The sequence below is a fragment of the Peromyscus californicus genome, unplaced genomic scaffold, assembly GCF_007827085.1.
Source record: "Peromyscus californicus insignis strain IS unplaced genomic scaffold, ASM782708v3 Scaffold_4__1_contigs__length_199733344, whole genome shotgun sequence".
Lineage (NCBI taxonomy): Eukaryota > Metazoa > Chordata > Mammalia > Rodentia > Cricetidae > Peromyscus > Peromyscus californicus.
In genome coordinates, this window is record NW_026294562.1 from 7920250 (window position 1) to 7934362 (window position 14113).

Below are 14113 nucleotides of genomic sequence, written 5' to 3' on the forward strand. Positions count from 1 at the left end.
TTTAAACAACCACTAGTCTCAAATATTTTACATTGGTATGGATTTTTGTATGTTGATACAAATTTAAGATTATTTTTGTTAGAACATACTATACATCTATTTCTACTCTTGTTTAAGGTATTTTACCTATGCAGTTAATTTAACAATGTAATGTAATTTTCTAGTCCTTGAAAGTTATTATTACAAACTATTTAGGATAAAGAAATATAGGTTAGTAGTTAGTCACCTATAACCATCAAACTTGTAATCATGTTAGGTATGTTTTCAAGGTCAAATAGAGATATATTTTAGATTAGATGGTCTTCAAACACTTCAAAGACCTATAGAGCATGGCATTTAAATTGTTTTGTAACATAGGGATTTTCATGAAAATGAGACACATCTGCTCCTGGAGTACCAATTTACTTCAGAGAAGATGATGGGCATCAAAGAAACTCCGTATGGCGTTTACTTTCAGTATGGTAAAACTAACCATTTAAGCAAGAAACTGCTCTTGTTTTGACTGCTGACAATATGCTGTATAAACTGGACAAGCAGGACACAAAGGAAAAAGACTACTGAAATTTGCCAAGATAAGACAGAGCAGTCCTTCAAAATTCCTGTTTCAGAGAAAAGTCTGCCAGACATTCTGCAGGACACACAGGAAAGTGACTGCTGAACTTTGCCAAAACAAGGGAGGGGGGGCAGTCCTTCAAAATTCCTGTTTCACAGAAAGGTATATCAGTTATTCTAGGCCTGTAGGTCGAAGACAGATGTTCCAGTGTTACAAAGGAACCTTGGGTAACTGCCAGGCTATCAGATGTCTCTGCCATTTCTTAGTTTTGGAAGTTGCTTTCTATGCACTTCCTGTTTACTCAAGTAATATTTTATCCTTCTTAGCTCTCTGATGGAGATTGAAGAGTATATAGTTATAGTTTTACAGTTTTCCTTGTTACCAAATTCAGAAAAGAAACTTACTTAAGAGATGTAAAGTTTATAAGGTTAAAAACTTAAAAGTTTAAGTTGTTTATCCAAAATGATGTTTTAAGGTCTAAAAAGATATTTTTAGAATGATAATACAAGTTATAATAAAAATGGTTTAGGTATAAAAAATAGATAATGGAATATTTATCCCAAATATGCCAAATGAAGATAGACTGGACATTGTGAGTGAGATTCTTGCTTGATGATTGTTCTTATTGCATATAGTTTCATTTGTTAGAGTTGATACCTTTCCTTCCTATTCAGACAGCATCTGATAATTGTTCTTATTGTATACAGTTTTACTATGTTAGAGTTAAAGCCTTTTTTTAAATTTAGACAAAAAGGGAGAAATGTTGTGGAATAATCTTTTTGTACACTGTAAAGATGTGTCACTTGGATTGGTTTAATAAGAAAAACTGAATTGCCAATAGCCATTCAGGATTTTCAGAGCAGAGAGAATTCTGGGAAGAAGGCGGCAGAGTTGCCAGCCAGACACAGAGGAAGCCAGACATGTAGGAGGAGAGGTAAAACCCATGAGCCACATGGCCACACATAAATTAATAGAAATGGGTTAATTTAAGTTATAAGAGCAGGTTAGAAACAAGCCTAAGGTATCAGCTGAGCTTTCATATAAGAAGCCTTCATGTAGTGATTTGGGAGCTGGCTGGTGGGACAGAGAAAGACTTGCTGCAAGTTCCTGCCCTAATCACTTTGGCTAATGAATTGTTATAGGGAAGTGTGAGTAAAATAAACCCTTTCCTCCCCAAGTGACTTTTGGTGATGGTGTTTCATTGCAGCAGTATTAACCCTAACTAAGACATCCCCTAAGAACAAGAAGCTAGAAGATATTTTAACCTCCAGGTCTCTGCCCTAAAACCCAGAGCCTCACCTGTCAGCTTCTCGGAACATGTCCCTCTCCCTCTGGGAATGGATGTCCTGGATGATAGCAGCCACATTTTTCCCAGGTTTCTAGGCAAAGTCAGAGAGGTCATTAGAGAACACTGCAAGTGTCCGTGGGAAGCAGCTAGGACCTGCCTCGCTCATTGCCCAGCCTACCACAGGGGAAATGACATCTGTTGCAGGAAAGATAGAGGGGTTGATCCAAAAGATGAGGAGTGTGAGCACGAGGAGGACCAGAGTAGGGCTCAGGGTCCAGAGAGCAAAGCATGTGAGTTATGGCTTAATAAAGCAGATGTTAAAAAAAAAAATAGAACTAAAAATCTCAATCACAACTGGGCAGGGTGGTGCACACCTTTAATCCCAGCACTCAGGAGGAAGAGGCAGGCAAATCTCTGAGTTCAAGACCAGCCTGGCCTACAGAGCAAGTTCTCGGACAGCCAGGGCTACACAGAGAAACCCTACCTCGAACAAAACAAAAAAACTTCTCCATTTACCATGTCAAGTGTTGACAAAGAATTCTAGTAAGAAGCCTAATCAATTACTCTTTCTTCTGTACCTTTACCTATGTGACTTACAAAGACTTCCAGAGCCAATCAGACACTAGAGAACATCATGTATCTCATTCTGGGAAACCCAGGTCTAGTGGACAGAGACTGGAATTCTGCATTCTCAGCAAGGCATGGCTGCTGATCTGCTATCGCTACAGTGAAGGGTAGGTCTGGGAGAAGCACCTAGTAAAGGTGAAAATGGAGGAGGATCTGTCTGTGGTTTCAGAGAAAGAGTCTAGGGACACAGGGGAAAGGTGTAAAATATTCAAGCCAGGGAGGGATCACCTGTCAGATGTAGATGCAAAGGAAAGGACAAAGAGAAGACTCTGATCCTGAGACATGGAAGAGCAAGGACACAGACCCAGGGAGTCAGCACTAGTTGGGACAGCTAGCCCCAAGAGTACCTCACACCTCAGGCAAATGGTACTTGTATTCAACAGAAAGTATAAACCTTGACACTTTATAAGCATATGCAATGTTTCATGCAAGTACCAGGTTTCCCAGAACACACGCTGTCAACTATCTCCATATCTGCTTGAATGGCACCAAAACCTTGCAGAGCCCAAGGCTGTTGTGAAGAGGCCAAGGCTGGGCCAGGGGCTGGGAAGAACGCTCCTGCCCAGAATGTTTCCTTCCACCCATACTCATCCCAGACAGAGATGTCTGGAATCCCTTGAGCTAGTCTTTCGGCCTTCCCTTAGACGTTGGCCACTGCTTTCATGCAGCCAACGCATGACAAACAATGGAGCTTGGGAACACTAATGGGAGCCACCAGGATCAGTCACGTCTATGTGACAAGCTGTGCGACATCGAGGAGGCCAATTCCAGGTCTCCAGTCTGTGACTTGTGCTGGAACAATTGAAGAAGGCAGCAGCTGAAGAGTACGTCCCCAAACCAGGCAACTTCTCAGAGCACAGTAAAATCACCAGAGTCGTTTGGACAGGGGCTTCTTTTTGTAAAAAGTTTTAGAGGTCAGTGTTTTCTACTCTTGTGGAATTTAGTGCCTTCCTGGTTGTTCCTTTCAGACCCAGGAAAGCAGGAATAAGAAGAGGAGTGCAGCCTTGTGGGGCAGCAGATAGAGGAGATAGGTTTTACAGAACCCCCACCGCAGGGCAGGCAGTGTGGTCAAGAAGCACTCAGGCTCCTCTCCTTTCAGGTGCAAGTGTCACAATGTTGTCACCATTCCAGAGAAGTAGAAGTGAAAGAGAATGAAGTCAGTCTATGATGCCATTTGGGATACCTTGTTATTACAGGACAATTTGAATACACAAGAATGTAGAATGAACGTATACTGGAATCCTGCCTAATCTTGTGAGATCTGTATTCTGACCTTCTTTTCCCACCCCTGAAATTCTTTTGAAGCAAATCTCAGATGTCACATCTCTTCCTCCGTTCTGTGGTGACACTGATGCAGATCAATACCCACACAGGAGGCCAGCACACAGTTCTCACTGTCAATACGTCTTGCTGCTTCGAACACAGGACAAGAGTCTAAGCCCCTGGAGGTCCCAGGAAAGTGCTTGCTACTGACAGAGAGGGACCAGAAGTTGGAATCTTAACCATGTGAAAGTTGGTTCTGTCCTCCAACTGGCAGAGTCTGGGGTCACGGCTTATTGAATGTGGGAGACTCACCTTCTACATCTAGAAAGGCAGAGTAACGAAACCTGTTTGGCATCAGTCACCAAAAGCCTCAGGGCATGACAAACAGCACCCTTTGAAAGCTGCTGGGATGAGGGTGGGGTTTAGGTCCTCTGCAGATGTTGGTCTGACCTCCAAAGTTTAGGGAAGATGCTGAAATCTTCTCTATGAGCCTGAAATTCATCAGACCCAGGCTCTGTTAGCGCAGCCCCAGTTGTTTCTGACATGACTGGACTTCCCAGCCTGTAGGTCTCCTTTCATTCAGCTTCTTCCTGGAAACTCCCCTCTCTGTACAGCTAATTCTCCTGCCCTACATGGCCTTGTCAATCAAAGCACAGCCTTCCCCTGGCCACAGAGACTGGTTCAGGGATGGGCACCTGTGGTGAATCAGTCCAATCAGAATGACTGTCAGAGGTTTTGTGGGCGTGAGCCTGGTCCTCTCTTACTGAAGGAGATAGGGCCTAACACCCGGAGACAGGGCCTAACACCCGGAGATAGGGCCTAACACCCGGAGATAGGGCCTAACACCCGGAGATAGGGCCTAACACCCGGAGATAGGGCCTAACACCCGGAGATAGGGCCTAACACCCAGAGATAGGGCCTAACAAACACCCGGAGATAGGGCCTAACACCCGGAGATAGGGCCTAACACCCGGAGATAGGGCATAACACCCGGAGATAGGGCATAACACCCGGAGATAGGGCATAACACCCGGAGATAGGGCATAACACCCGGAGATAGGGCCTAACACCCGAAGCTACTGCAGAGGGCTACCACGCCATCTAGGGGAGAGAGCCTGGGGCTGCTGGGGGCCATCCCATGAAGCACTCAGAAAACAAAGCCATGACAGAAGAAAGCACAACAGAGAACAACAACATCTTGATCTCATTGGGTGCAAAATCCAGCTGTACCTGCAGTCAGCTACTCCTGCACTTTCATTCAAATGAGCCAAGAAATTCTTTCACCTACATCAATAGGCTTACTTGCCACAAGTTTCTATTACATGGAGAGAGAGAGAGAGAGAGAGAGAGAGAGAGAGAGAGAGAGAGAGAGACAGAGACAGAGACAGAGACAGAGACAGAGAAAGAAGAGGAGAGGAGAGGAGAGGGAGAGAGAGAGAGAGAGAGAGAAGAGAGAGAGAGAGAGAGAGAGAGAGAGAGAGAGAGAGAGAGAGAGAGAGAGAGAGAATGCGTGTGTGAGAGCTGATTCATGTCAATTTAGAGGCCACACAGTTGGAATATGCTGAAGGTCACGATGACCCAGAGGGACAGTATGACAACATGAGGAGCTGAAAACCCATAGCAAAGGTCAGAAAACATTATGTTCCAGGCCTTTGCCACTTCAAGTGTACTCTTAGGACCAGGAGGGACAGCATCTGCTGGGGGCTGTCACAGAAATGCAGGCACAGCCTTGTCCCAGACCTGCAGAATCTGAACAATTCTGGCAGGAGCCCTGGTCTGGTGACGTTGTGCACCCTGGCTTTGGGAAGCTCTGTCAGAATACTGTCTCTCCACTGTTCTGCCTGGGGGACTGTGAGCACAAAACTACTTGAGTTCCTGCTCTTTTGTTTTGTGTTTTCTTGTGGGTGGTGGAAAACCTAACAATGCGATATAAAACAATACCGTATCTGGTGCAAACCCAAGGTAGTCTCAGGGTTTTTTATTTGTTTCATTTTGTTGTTTGGTTCGTTGGTTTTATTTATTTTGTTGTGTTATTGAGACAGGGTCTAAGTCCTAGAGGGTAGCCCTGGCTGACTTGCAACTCACAAGGCAAGGTCAGCTTGGCCTTGAATTTATAGTTTTACCTGCCCTTGCCTCCCCAGTGCTGGGGTTAAAGGCAAACACCGTCACACCCAGCCAACAGTCTCACGTTTTCATCATGGATCGTCCAGTAACTATGATCTTGGGCAAGCTGTGGAACTTCTATTAGGCTCAATATCTTCATCTGTAAAAGTGAGATTATAATACCTGTCTGGCAGGACTGACGTCAAGATTAAAACAGATAATGCATGGAAGGTGCTTAATACATTACTTGCCCCAGAGGAGCAGGACTCAATTAAAGGTGTACATTATGTGTACTCTTATAATTACTGTGATTATCCGCCCTGCACACCTCACAGGATAGTGATTGTGAGACTGAAAAGAAAATTGCCTAAAATCAAAGAACTCAAGTACAGTCCTGAGCTGATCTGAGTACTGAGGCTCACAGAGGTTAAGAAGTTGGCTCAATGCAGAAAGGGGCAGAGCCTAGGATGGTGTCATCATTTTCCAATCTGGCATAGGTCACATATTCGTTGTTTCTTTGTTTCAGTGTCTCTCCTCCCATCAGACTAAGTTCCTCACACACTTACTCCCGCCATGCCCATGGCACCAGCTCAATTGCCACCCATAGTGGGCACTCAGGGAACGTTTGCTGAATGCAAGACTCAGACCACAAGATGTCTTGAACAGTAACTCCATACCACCCCAGACTGTCTCCCTCAGTAGAGTGTTACTATGCCTTGGAACTACAAGAAACTACTGTTGTTCACCCTAATTCGAATCTTATGATATTTCACTTGGAGGCCCAAGCTCCATTGGGAACTCAGAGTAGAAATTTAATTCCAGCCCGCAGGGGAAAACAGGAGCTGACTAGGTACAGAACAGGTTGGGCTTTTCACCTGTCTCATGCTTTTGTTACAGAGAAAGAATCCAGGTTGGGCCTAAAGTGGAACGGCTGGTAAGGAACTCCAGAGGCAATAATGGAAGCAGAGCAGAGAGGGCCTAGGGTGACTGGTTAACACATTACCCACGTCTGCATATGTTGACTTGCTAGAATGTTTGTCCTTGCTAGAAGCAACCTTACCCTTTGTCATCTGGTGTCAACCCTCAAGATTAAGGGCAGATTAAGAGCTGTGAGTTGTGAACAAATTGAACCCCAGGTAAAGATGGAAATGAACTAGGAATACAAATCTTATTAGGTGGAACAGTGGAAAGCCTAAAATAAGAGGGTAGTTTTAAACACCAATACGACAATAATCAACCCAAACAGACCAAGTGCTCCAGTTAAGAGAACAGCAAATCAACCAGAAGACACAATATAAAAGAAAATCACAGGCAGATAACTTGGAAATAAACTTCCCACCAAGAAAACCAGAGCCAGTAAACATATGGAAAAAAGTACTCAACCTTGTAAGTACTTCATCAGGAAAACACAAAATAAAACTGTAATAAACCAGAATACTGCACCCACCCCACACCCAAATTTAAAAGTCAGACAAATTCAGGTTAGCAAGAATGTGGAACACTACAGAGCCTCATATTCTACAAGGAGAATATTAGACTGTGAGAAAACACTTTGGAAAGAGCTCACTGTCACCTAGCAGAGCTGAGGTGAGCCTGCCTGGTCATCTAGCAACTCCAACCCTAGTGATCCCTGCACCACCTAGTTAGATGTCCCTGTGCATTTGTACCATGATAACGTGCTTGACAAGTAGATTAGCACTTACGTTAATATCCACCAACCGGAAACCACCTGATGTCCATCAGCCATGAGATACATGCACAAATGGCAGAGCCACGAAAACACTATTTTATAGAACAACAAAAATCGACATGGAAGACAAACTGTTGAACAGAAATAGCAAGACAATATGATTCCCTTCATATCGTGTTTAAGAATGGGCAAAGCTTAGGGCTTAGGCCGCATGAACAGGGGCTAGAGCTAAAGCAACAGCATGGAAATGATTATCCTTAGAGCCAGGAGAGTGGAGAAAGAAGAGCTGAACAGAAGAAGGGCCCCACGGACTTCTGGGTATTGGCCATATTTTATTTCTTAACTTTTGTGGTCCTTTCATGAGATGTATGAGATCTGACTCAAGATTAGTATTAAATTGCAACTAATTAATTCTATACAGATTATACTACTCAAGAAAAAAAGGAAACGAAAAGAAGAATGCAGAACAAGCTAAAACGAAACCAAAGTTCACTTTGAGACTGACTGAATACATCTGAGTTTTGAGAGTAGACCAGCTAAGTGTTTCTTAGAAGGACTTATACAAGCTTCAGACACCTATGGAGAATGGAAAAGAGACCAGGAGACCAAGGGGAATGCTGGAGGAAGAAAAGGTATTCAGAGCTCTGAATGCACCAAGAAGTTGTGTTTAAAGGTGGAATTATCCTCATCAGAACACAGCCAGCCTTCTTCCTCCTTCAAGACTTCTGTGTTGGTCTAGCTCCCAACTAGTCTCAAGCACTCCTTTCCTCTTGTACTCACCTCAGTGCTCAGTGAAGAGTTTTCTTTTTTATATATTTTTATTGATTGATTGAGATTTCACACATATATTTTGGTCATATTCTTTGCCTCCCCTACCTCTTCCCAGATCCCCCATCTCCCTTCACTGAGCAATTTTCTTGCCGTGTTGTAATTTCCATCTAAGTGACAGCCTCAAGATCAGTGACGGATCTTTTCATTGTTTCCTGAGCTCTCCTTCCCAACAGTACTTAGACAGACACCTGGTAAGCAAGAAGGCTCAGCTGATGCTTGCCGAGTGACTGACTGAATGAAAGACTGCTGTACCTTCAGCTGCAATTCCTTGTATCGCTTGGACATCCGAATGAGTAACTTCTCACCATTGATCACAGCCGACTTTTCTTGGTAGTACTGGACCATAGCCTGGGCAGCTTCTGTGTAAGCCATCTCTAAAAACGCCTAGGGTGGATAGTAAGACAGACAGTGGACTTGACTTTAATGACCTTAAACACAAATCAGTACCAGGTAGGATTCCATGTTGATGAAGCTTAAGAGCAGGTGACATAATCAATGGAAACAAGTTGGAGTTGCAAGTCCTTCTAGAGTGGGGTTGGGAGACGACGGAAAACCTGATCTTCTGGAAATGCCCTTTATCTTGGACTAGCTGCTAATTATATGGGTTACATATGTAAAAAAATTAATGGCGCTGTACAATGAAGACAAGTATACTTTATGCTCTTGGGAGTATCTGTTTTATAGCTCAATAAAAGGAAAAAATCAGCACAAGAAAGAATTCTCTTTGATTCCATGTGTTCAAAGAGAACTTTGTATTAACTTCACCAAAAGAGCTCATTATAGGATGGCTCCCATCCTAGTTTCCATGGTTACCAAACACTATTCTTAATTATGTATGTGCATCCTGAGTTACATCATCCTATGGAAGGCCTTCTGGGATGGAAGGACCTATTAACTCACAGTTCCCATGTGGGCTCTTGTGCACGTGGCCTTGGGCTGCCGTTTGGTGGTATGGACTGCCGTTTGGTGGTGGTGACATCAGGAGACTAAAGCAGAAGCCCGGGGACTACTTGAGCTCCCATTTGTCTCATCAAAAAGAAACATATTTGAAAACTCAGAGGCTTATAAGCCCCTAGATTCAAGGATGGCCAGGCCGCTGTGGCTTGGAGAGGAGAAGCCCCAGACCGTACTGACATGGCATTTTCCCTCTCTATTTCACTGTTCTGATAAACACAGAGAAATGGGCTTTTCTAGTCACTCCATGTCTGCAGTTTCTAATAAACTGTGTTAACGGACTTGTCCATTTACCCAGTAGCTGTTGGTACAAATCAGTGAATGTTAGAGTTTTATATTTGGTGTATGGTGGTATGGACTGATGCCTGTCCCTCTATGTTGAGCTTCATAAAAGAGCAAAGACACTCTAATCCGTCATTTATATTTAGGGGACAATAGCTTTCCTATGTCAGTGAGCAACCCATACCAAAGCGACCTCCCTCAGTTCACAAAGGCCCACTCTGCCTGTGACAAGGAGCTCCTGTTAGGAGCCCATAGCCCTCCCCTTTCCCCTCCCCCTTTCCTCGCCTCCTCCTCCTCTTTCTCTACTAGTTAATTTCAGCTTTTTCTCTTTAAACCACAGTACTGTGAAGTATGCGTGACAAAGAAGGTTGAATCCCTTAGGGTTTTATTTCAAACGACGCCACCCACTTTTCTAAGGTCCCTCGCTTGATCCAAACACTAAGCACGTCTAGCTGTCAATTCTCAAATGGGGCAAATACTAATTAATCTAGGAAGCCTTGTTGCCTTAATGTTAAATTTACCCAACTCTGTACATTTACCCAACATAGAACTCCTGAGATGAACACACAATGACATCCTCTCTCCAGGCTGAACAATGGAGACCGCTGCAGCTCTGCTGTGGCTTGAAGTCCTAGAGCTCACACCTACACTGTACCTGTTCTTTAGCTTTATAAAGCAAAAACAGCCACTGAAGTAAAAGCAAAGGGGGCTGGAGAGGTGCCTCGGTGAGGAAGGATGCTTGCTGCAGAAGCATGAGGACCTGTTTGGATCCCAGCACCCGTGTGCATGGGCGGAGACCAAGAGGGTTGCGGGAGCTCACTGGCTGCTTCCCTAACTCCAGGTTCAGTGAGAGAACCTGTTTTTTAAATATATATATGGCTGAGAGTCATAGGGCAGGACACTCAACATCTTCCCCTAGTGTTCTGATAGAGGCCTCCTGAGTTCAGCTCCCCTGTGCTTTCTATCAGTTCCTCTCTGCTCTCCTGCTAGGTGACCTCACATATGGACACCAAGGACAATTTAAAATGTCTCTTCCCTGGCAGTTCTTGTCTGGGTCCATACCCAGGCAGTCAGAAGTGATCAGTTTAGAAATTGGGGCTGTAGTCTTGCTCAGGAGATCCACAACACAGCGAAGATCGAAGATCAGTAGTCTCTCAGCTCCTATTTGAAGGCCAATTGGCTTTTCCATGTAAAGGAGGCCCTATACTAAAGTGACACCTTCCCTTCCAGGCAATCCAGCACAAGCAGGCACTGAGAACCAGAGGAGGCAAAAGGACAGCCCAGCAAAAACCCCTGTGCCCCGTCAGAGCGGCCAACTGTGCTTCACCTCTTTACGTTAAAAATGTCGCCTGGTCTACAGAGCAAGATTCAGGAATGGCGCAAAGCTACACAGAGAAACCCTGTCTCGAAAAACAAAAAACAAAAACAAACAAACAAAAAATGTCTACCGTCTCTTTTCGCCACCATGTGGCTCATCATATATCCCACAGAGTGATCGTATGGAGGCCTACCTGATTAGTTGACTTCATGAGGATGTAATTAGTGACCTTGCCAAAGGGCAGCCCCAGGTTAATGACGTCATTCTCAGTGCAGCTGCCCTCTGGGAGATTGCAGATGTGCACCACTCGTCCGGCACCGTTCCTCTGTGCAAACTGCTGGGGACAAAGAGCAGGGCTGAGTCTTCAAAAAACATCTCTCTCTCTCTCTACCCCTGTCCAGACACTCCAAATGGCCATCTTCCCCTAGAGAGTGCCATTTAAAAAGACCAGTGCAGGAAAGAAACACATTCACAGATACACACAAATGCCAACTTTATGCCTTCTAGCTACAAAAGGGATTCATATTTCCAATGAATAGTAATATAAAAGACTGGAGAATATCTAAAGAAATGTCCACATACTGTTAGTGGGATTGTATGTTGACACCTTTGAAGACATGTTTTCTCAATATTAAATAAAAATTAAAATATATATAGGCCAAAAGCCCACTTTTAGAAGAGTGCTGATCTAAAATTAATTAAATTAATTAAAAGGCACATGTGTACAAGACATTTACTGAATGAATACTTTATGGGGTAGCAAAGTGTTTTGGGAACAGCCTGCATGTTCAACAATTGGGGGATACCTAGGCAAATGACAGTTCAAGTGTATAATGGAAAACTCCATAGGCATTAAAAGGAAGCCAATGTGCTAATACGGAATATTTTTCAGACAAATTGTCAAGTGAAAAACAGGTTGCAAATTAGCATGCATACTATAATGTTTTTGAAAGGCAAAATTATATGGAAATAGGAGAAAACAAGTACTGCAAAATTTTTGATAATTCTTGGAGGTGAGTGGCAGGAACCTAAGAGTTAATTATCCTCACTTCTACAATTTTGAATGTTTGAATTTTGTGGTTTGTTTGCAGTGAAATTTTGAAAAGGTTATCAGCAAACACAGAGAAAGGCGTGGAGCGAGTATCAACCTGTCAAGGCCGGCTACCCTCAGAGAAGCAGAGCAGGACAGGGAGCGAGGACGGACACGTTTAACCTGTTTGAGATAGTCCTTATATTGTTCAACTTATAATTTTAAAAAATTCCATTACATGAAAAAGTTGACAGGAAGGTTTTTGGAAAGCGAATATGGGTACACAGATATTCACAGCACCAATGTGTGGTTTATGGCAATGGTTTTTCCAAACAGTTTTCAGCCTTGGGGATCCTTTCTTCAAACAAAAACCTGCTCAACAGCCAGGTACTCTCAGCAAATGAAAAAGGGGCTGTTCTGGTCAAACATTGAGGTTCTAAACCTGCCTCCATCCCCACTAGGTAGATCCGAGCCAGATCTAAGGGACACAGTTGTCAAGCAGGACCTGTGTCTATTTCCAGCTCCTGGAGGACGTGTATGGATTCACTGGTCAACGTTGAATCAGTCCTAACTTCCAGGAGCTCAGGAATCAGGAAGCAGATACCAACCCAATGTGGGAGGGAAGGGCGTAGTCTTCAAAGCCCAGAAGACCTAGTGCCACAGCCTACATTAGCCATCATCACTTTCCCCCGTAGGGTGAATTTCAGTGCCTAATTATGGTCTGACTCTGCTGAAGTAACAGAAAGGGAGTATCTCAGGCCTCATCCCTAACAAGGGCTGGTACTTAGGGAAACACTACCATGAAAAGCCCTCATTTGTCTCACCTGGGCTGAGGACAATTAGACTCAATTATCATTTCCTTTTACGGTTCCACCTTGAATTAGAGAAGCTTCAGGTGCTCTGTCTACACTCCACCCTCCACTGGTGTCCAGATGTCAAGCACTTTCCCAAAGGGGAACACTGATTCAGCATGTGGCTCAGAGGAGTCCCTACTTCCCCTCAGGAAGACACCCCCCCCAGAGTCTGAGCCTGGGTAGCAAAGACTGAGCCCCTCTGTAATGAGGACAAATGGAGAGCTATCATGGCCAGGACTGGGACGGGCACCTCCCACTGGGGTGATCTGAGGTAGATCCAGCAGAACTCCCGAGCAGAGCAAAGCCGCTGGTTCTTTGACTTTACACCAGGAATGTTAAGTCTGGGCACTCTGGTGGGCTCTTAGCAACGCGGTTTCTGTCCCTGTGCTTGTGACCTTGCTGCAGCCAGCCTGAGTGACGTGTGCTTGGACAACACAGCAGCCAGACACGCAGGGTGATTCTGGGCAATCGCTCTCCCAGTCTGTCCAGGTGCCTAGTGACCAGGCCCAGGAACCAGCATCCCTGAATTGTGTACTCACTCCGGCCTGAAAGGACAATTTAAGAGGCCTTTATCTGAGCCCAGCAGAACACACAGGACACTCATCCCAGAGAACAAACCCCCAAACTGCCAGTCACCGAAGACCTATGCATGCTACAGACTTCCACATCAAAGTCACTGAGATAAATTCATCTCAAACTTCTCACTCACATTTTGAAGATTCGATCCTTGACCCTCCCCACACTCTAGTCAGAAATAGAAATGGACTTTTCGTGTTTCTATAGATGCTATTGGTATTCTAGTCAATCATCTCAATTTGGAGCTTCCCGGCCAGTGAACTACACACAGGTTTTAGATGTACTGAGATACCGATTTTCTCAACCTGGGGGCCATAGACCTCCAATGGCAAATCCCTCACTTAATCATTTTCTAAGTGAGCCATGGGATGAAAATCTTGAGAAGTGCCATATTCATGGTTTGTTCTGGGTTGTCTGGTTTCAGGTGTGATAAACCCTATACTGTTAGAAAGATAAATTGTTTATATGAATGAAATTATTTTACTGATGTTTAGAAAACTTCAGCCTACATTCTTTACTATCTCTTCTGTAGATATGAAATGCAAGTTAGACTCAAGCCATGCTTGATTGATAAAAAAGTGAAGTAATAGGTATTATTGCTCTGTTCTTGAAACAACTTATATACACATATCTATTATTTGTCCTATTCCCTATGAAAGATCTTAATGAGGAGAGAGAGGAATGGCCAGAGAGAGGAGGGAGGCAGAGGGAAGTCCCTGGGTGGTACATCCAGAACGAAGTTTC

General features: G+C 44.1%; 1 protein-coding gene across 3 annotated transcripts in view; it reads right to left on the minus strand.

Moving 5' to 3' along the window:
* The window catches only part of Rbm20 (RNA binding motif protein 20), a 205513-nt gene that overhangs the window by 28561 nt on the left and 162839 nt on the right, over positions 1–14113 (minus strand). For 2 of the 3 annotated variants that reach the window (XM_052761008.1, XM_052761010.1), the window contains exons 6-8: positions 11103–11246; positions 8608–8739; positions 1853–1932 (exon numbers count right to left, since the gene is read on the minus strand). In XM_052761008.1, coding sequence (XP_052616968.1) covers positions 1853–1932; positions 8608–8739; positions 11103–11246 — 356 coding nt within the window. The remainder of the gene's footprint in view (positions 1–1852; positions 1933–8607; positions 8740–11102; positions 11247–14113) is intronic. The other variant, XM_052761009.1, reaches the window with a different exon arrangement.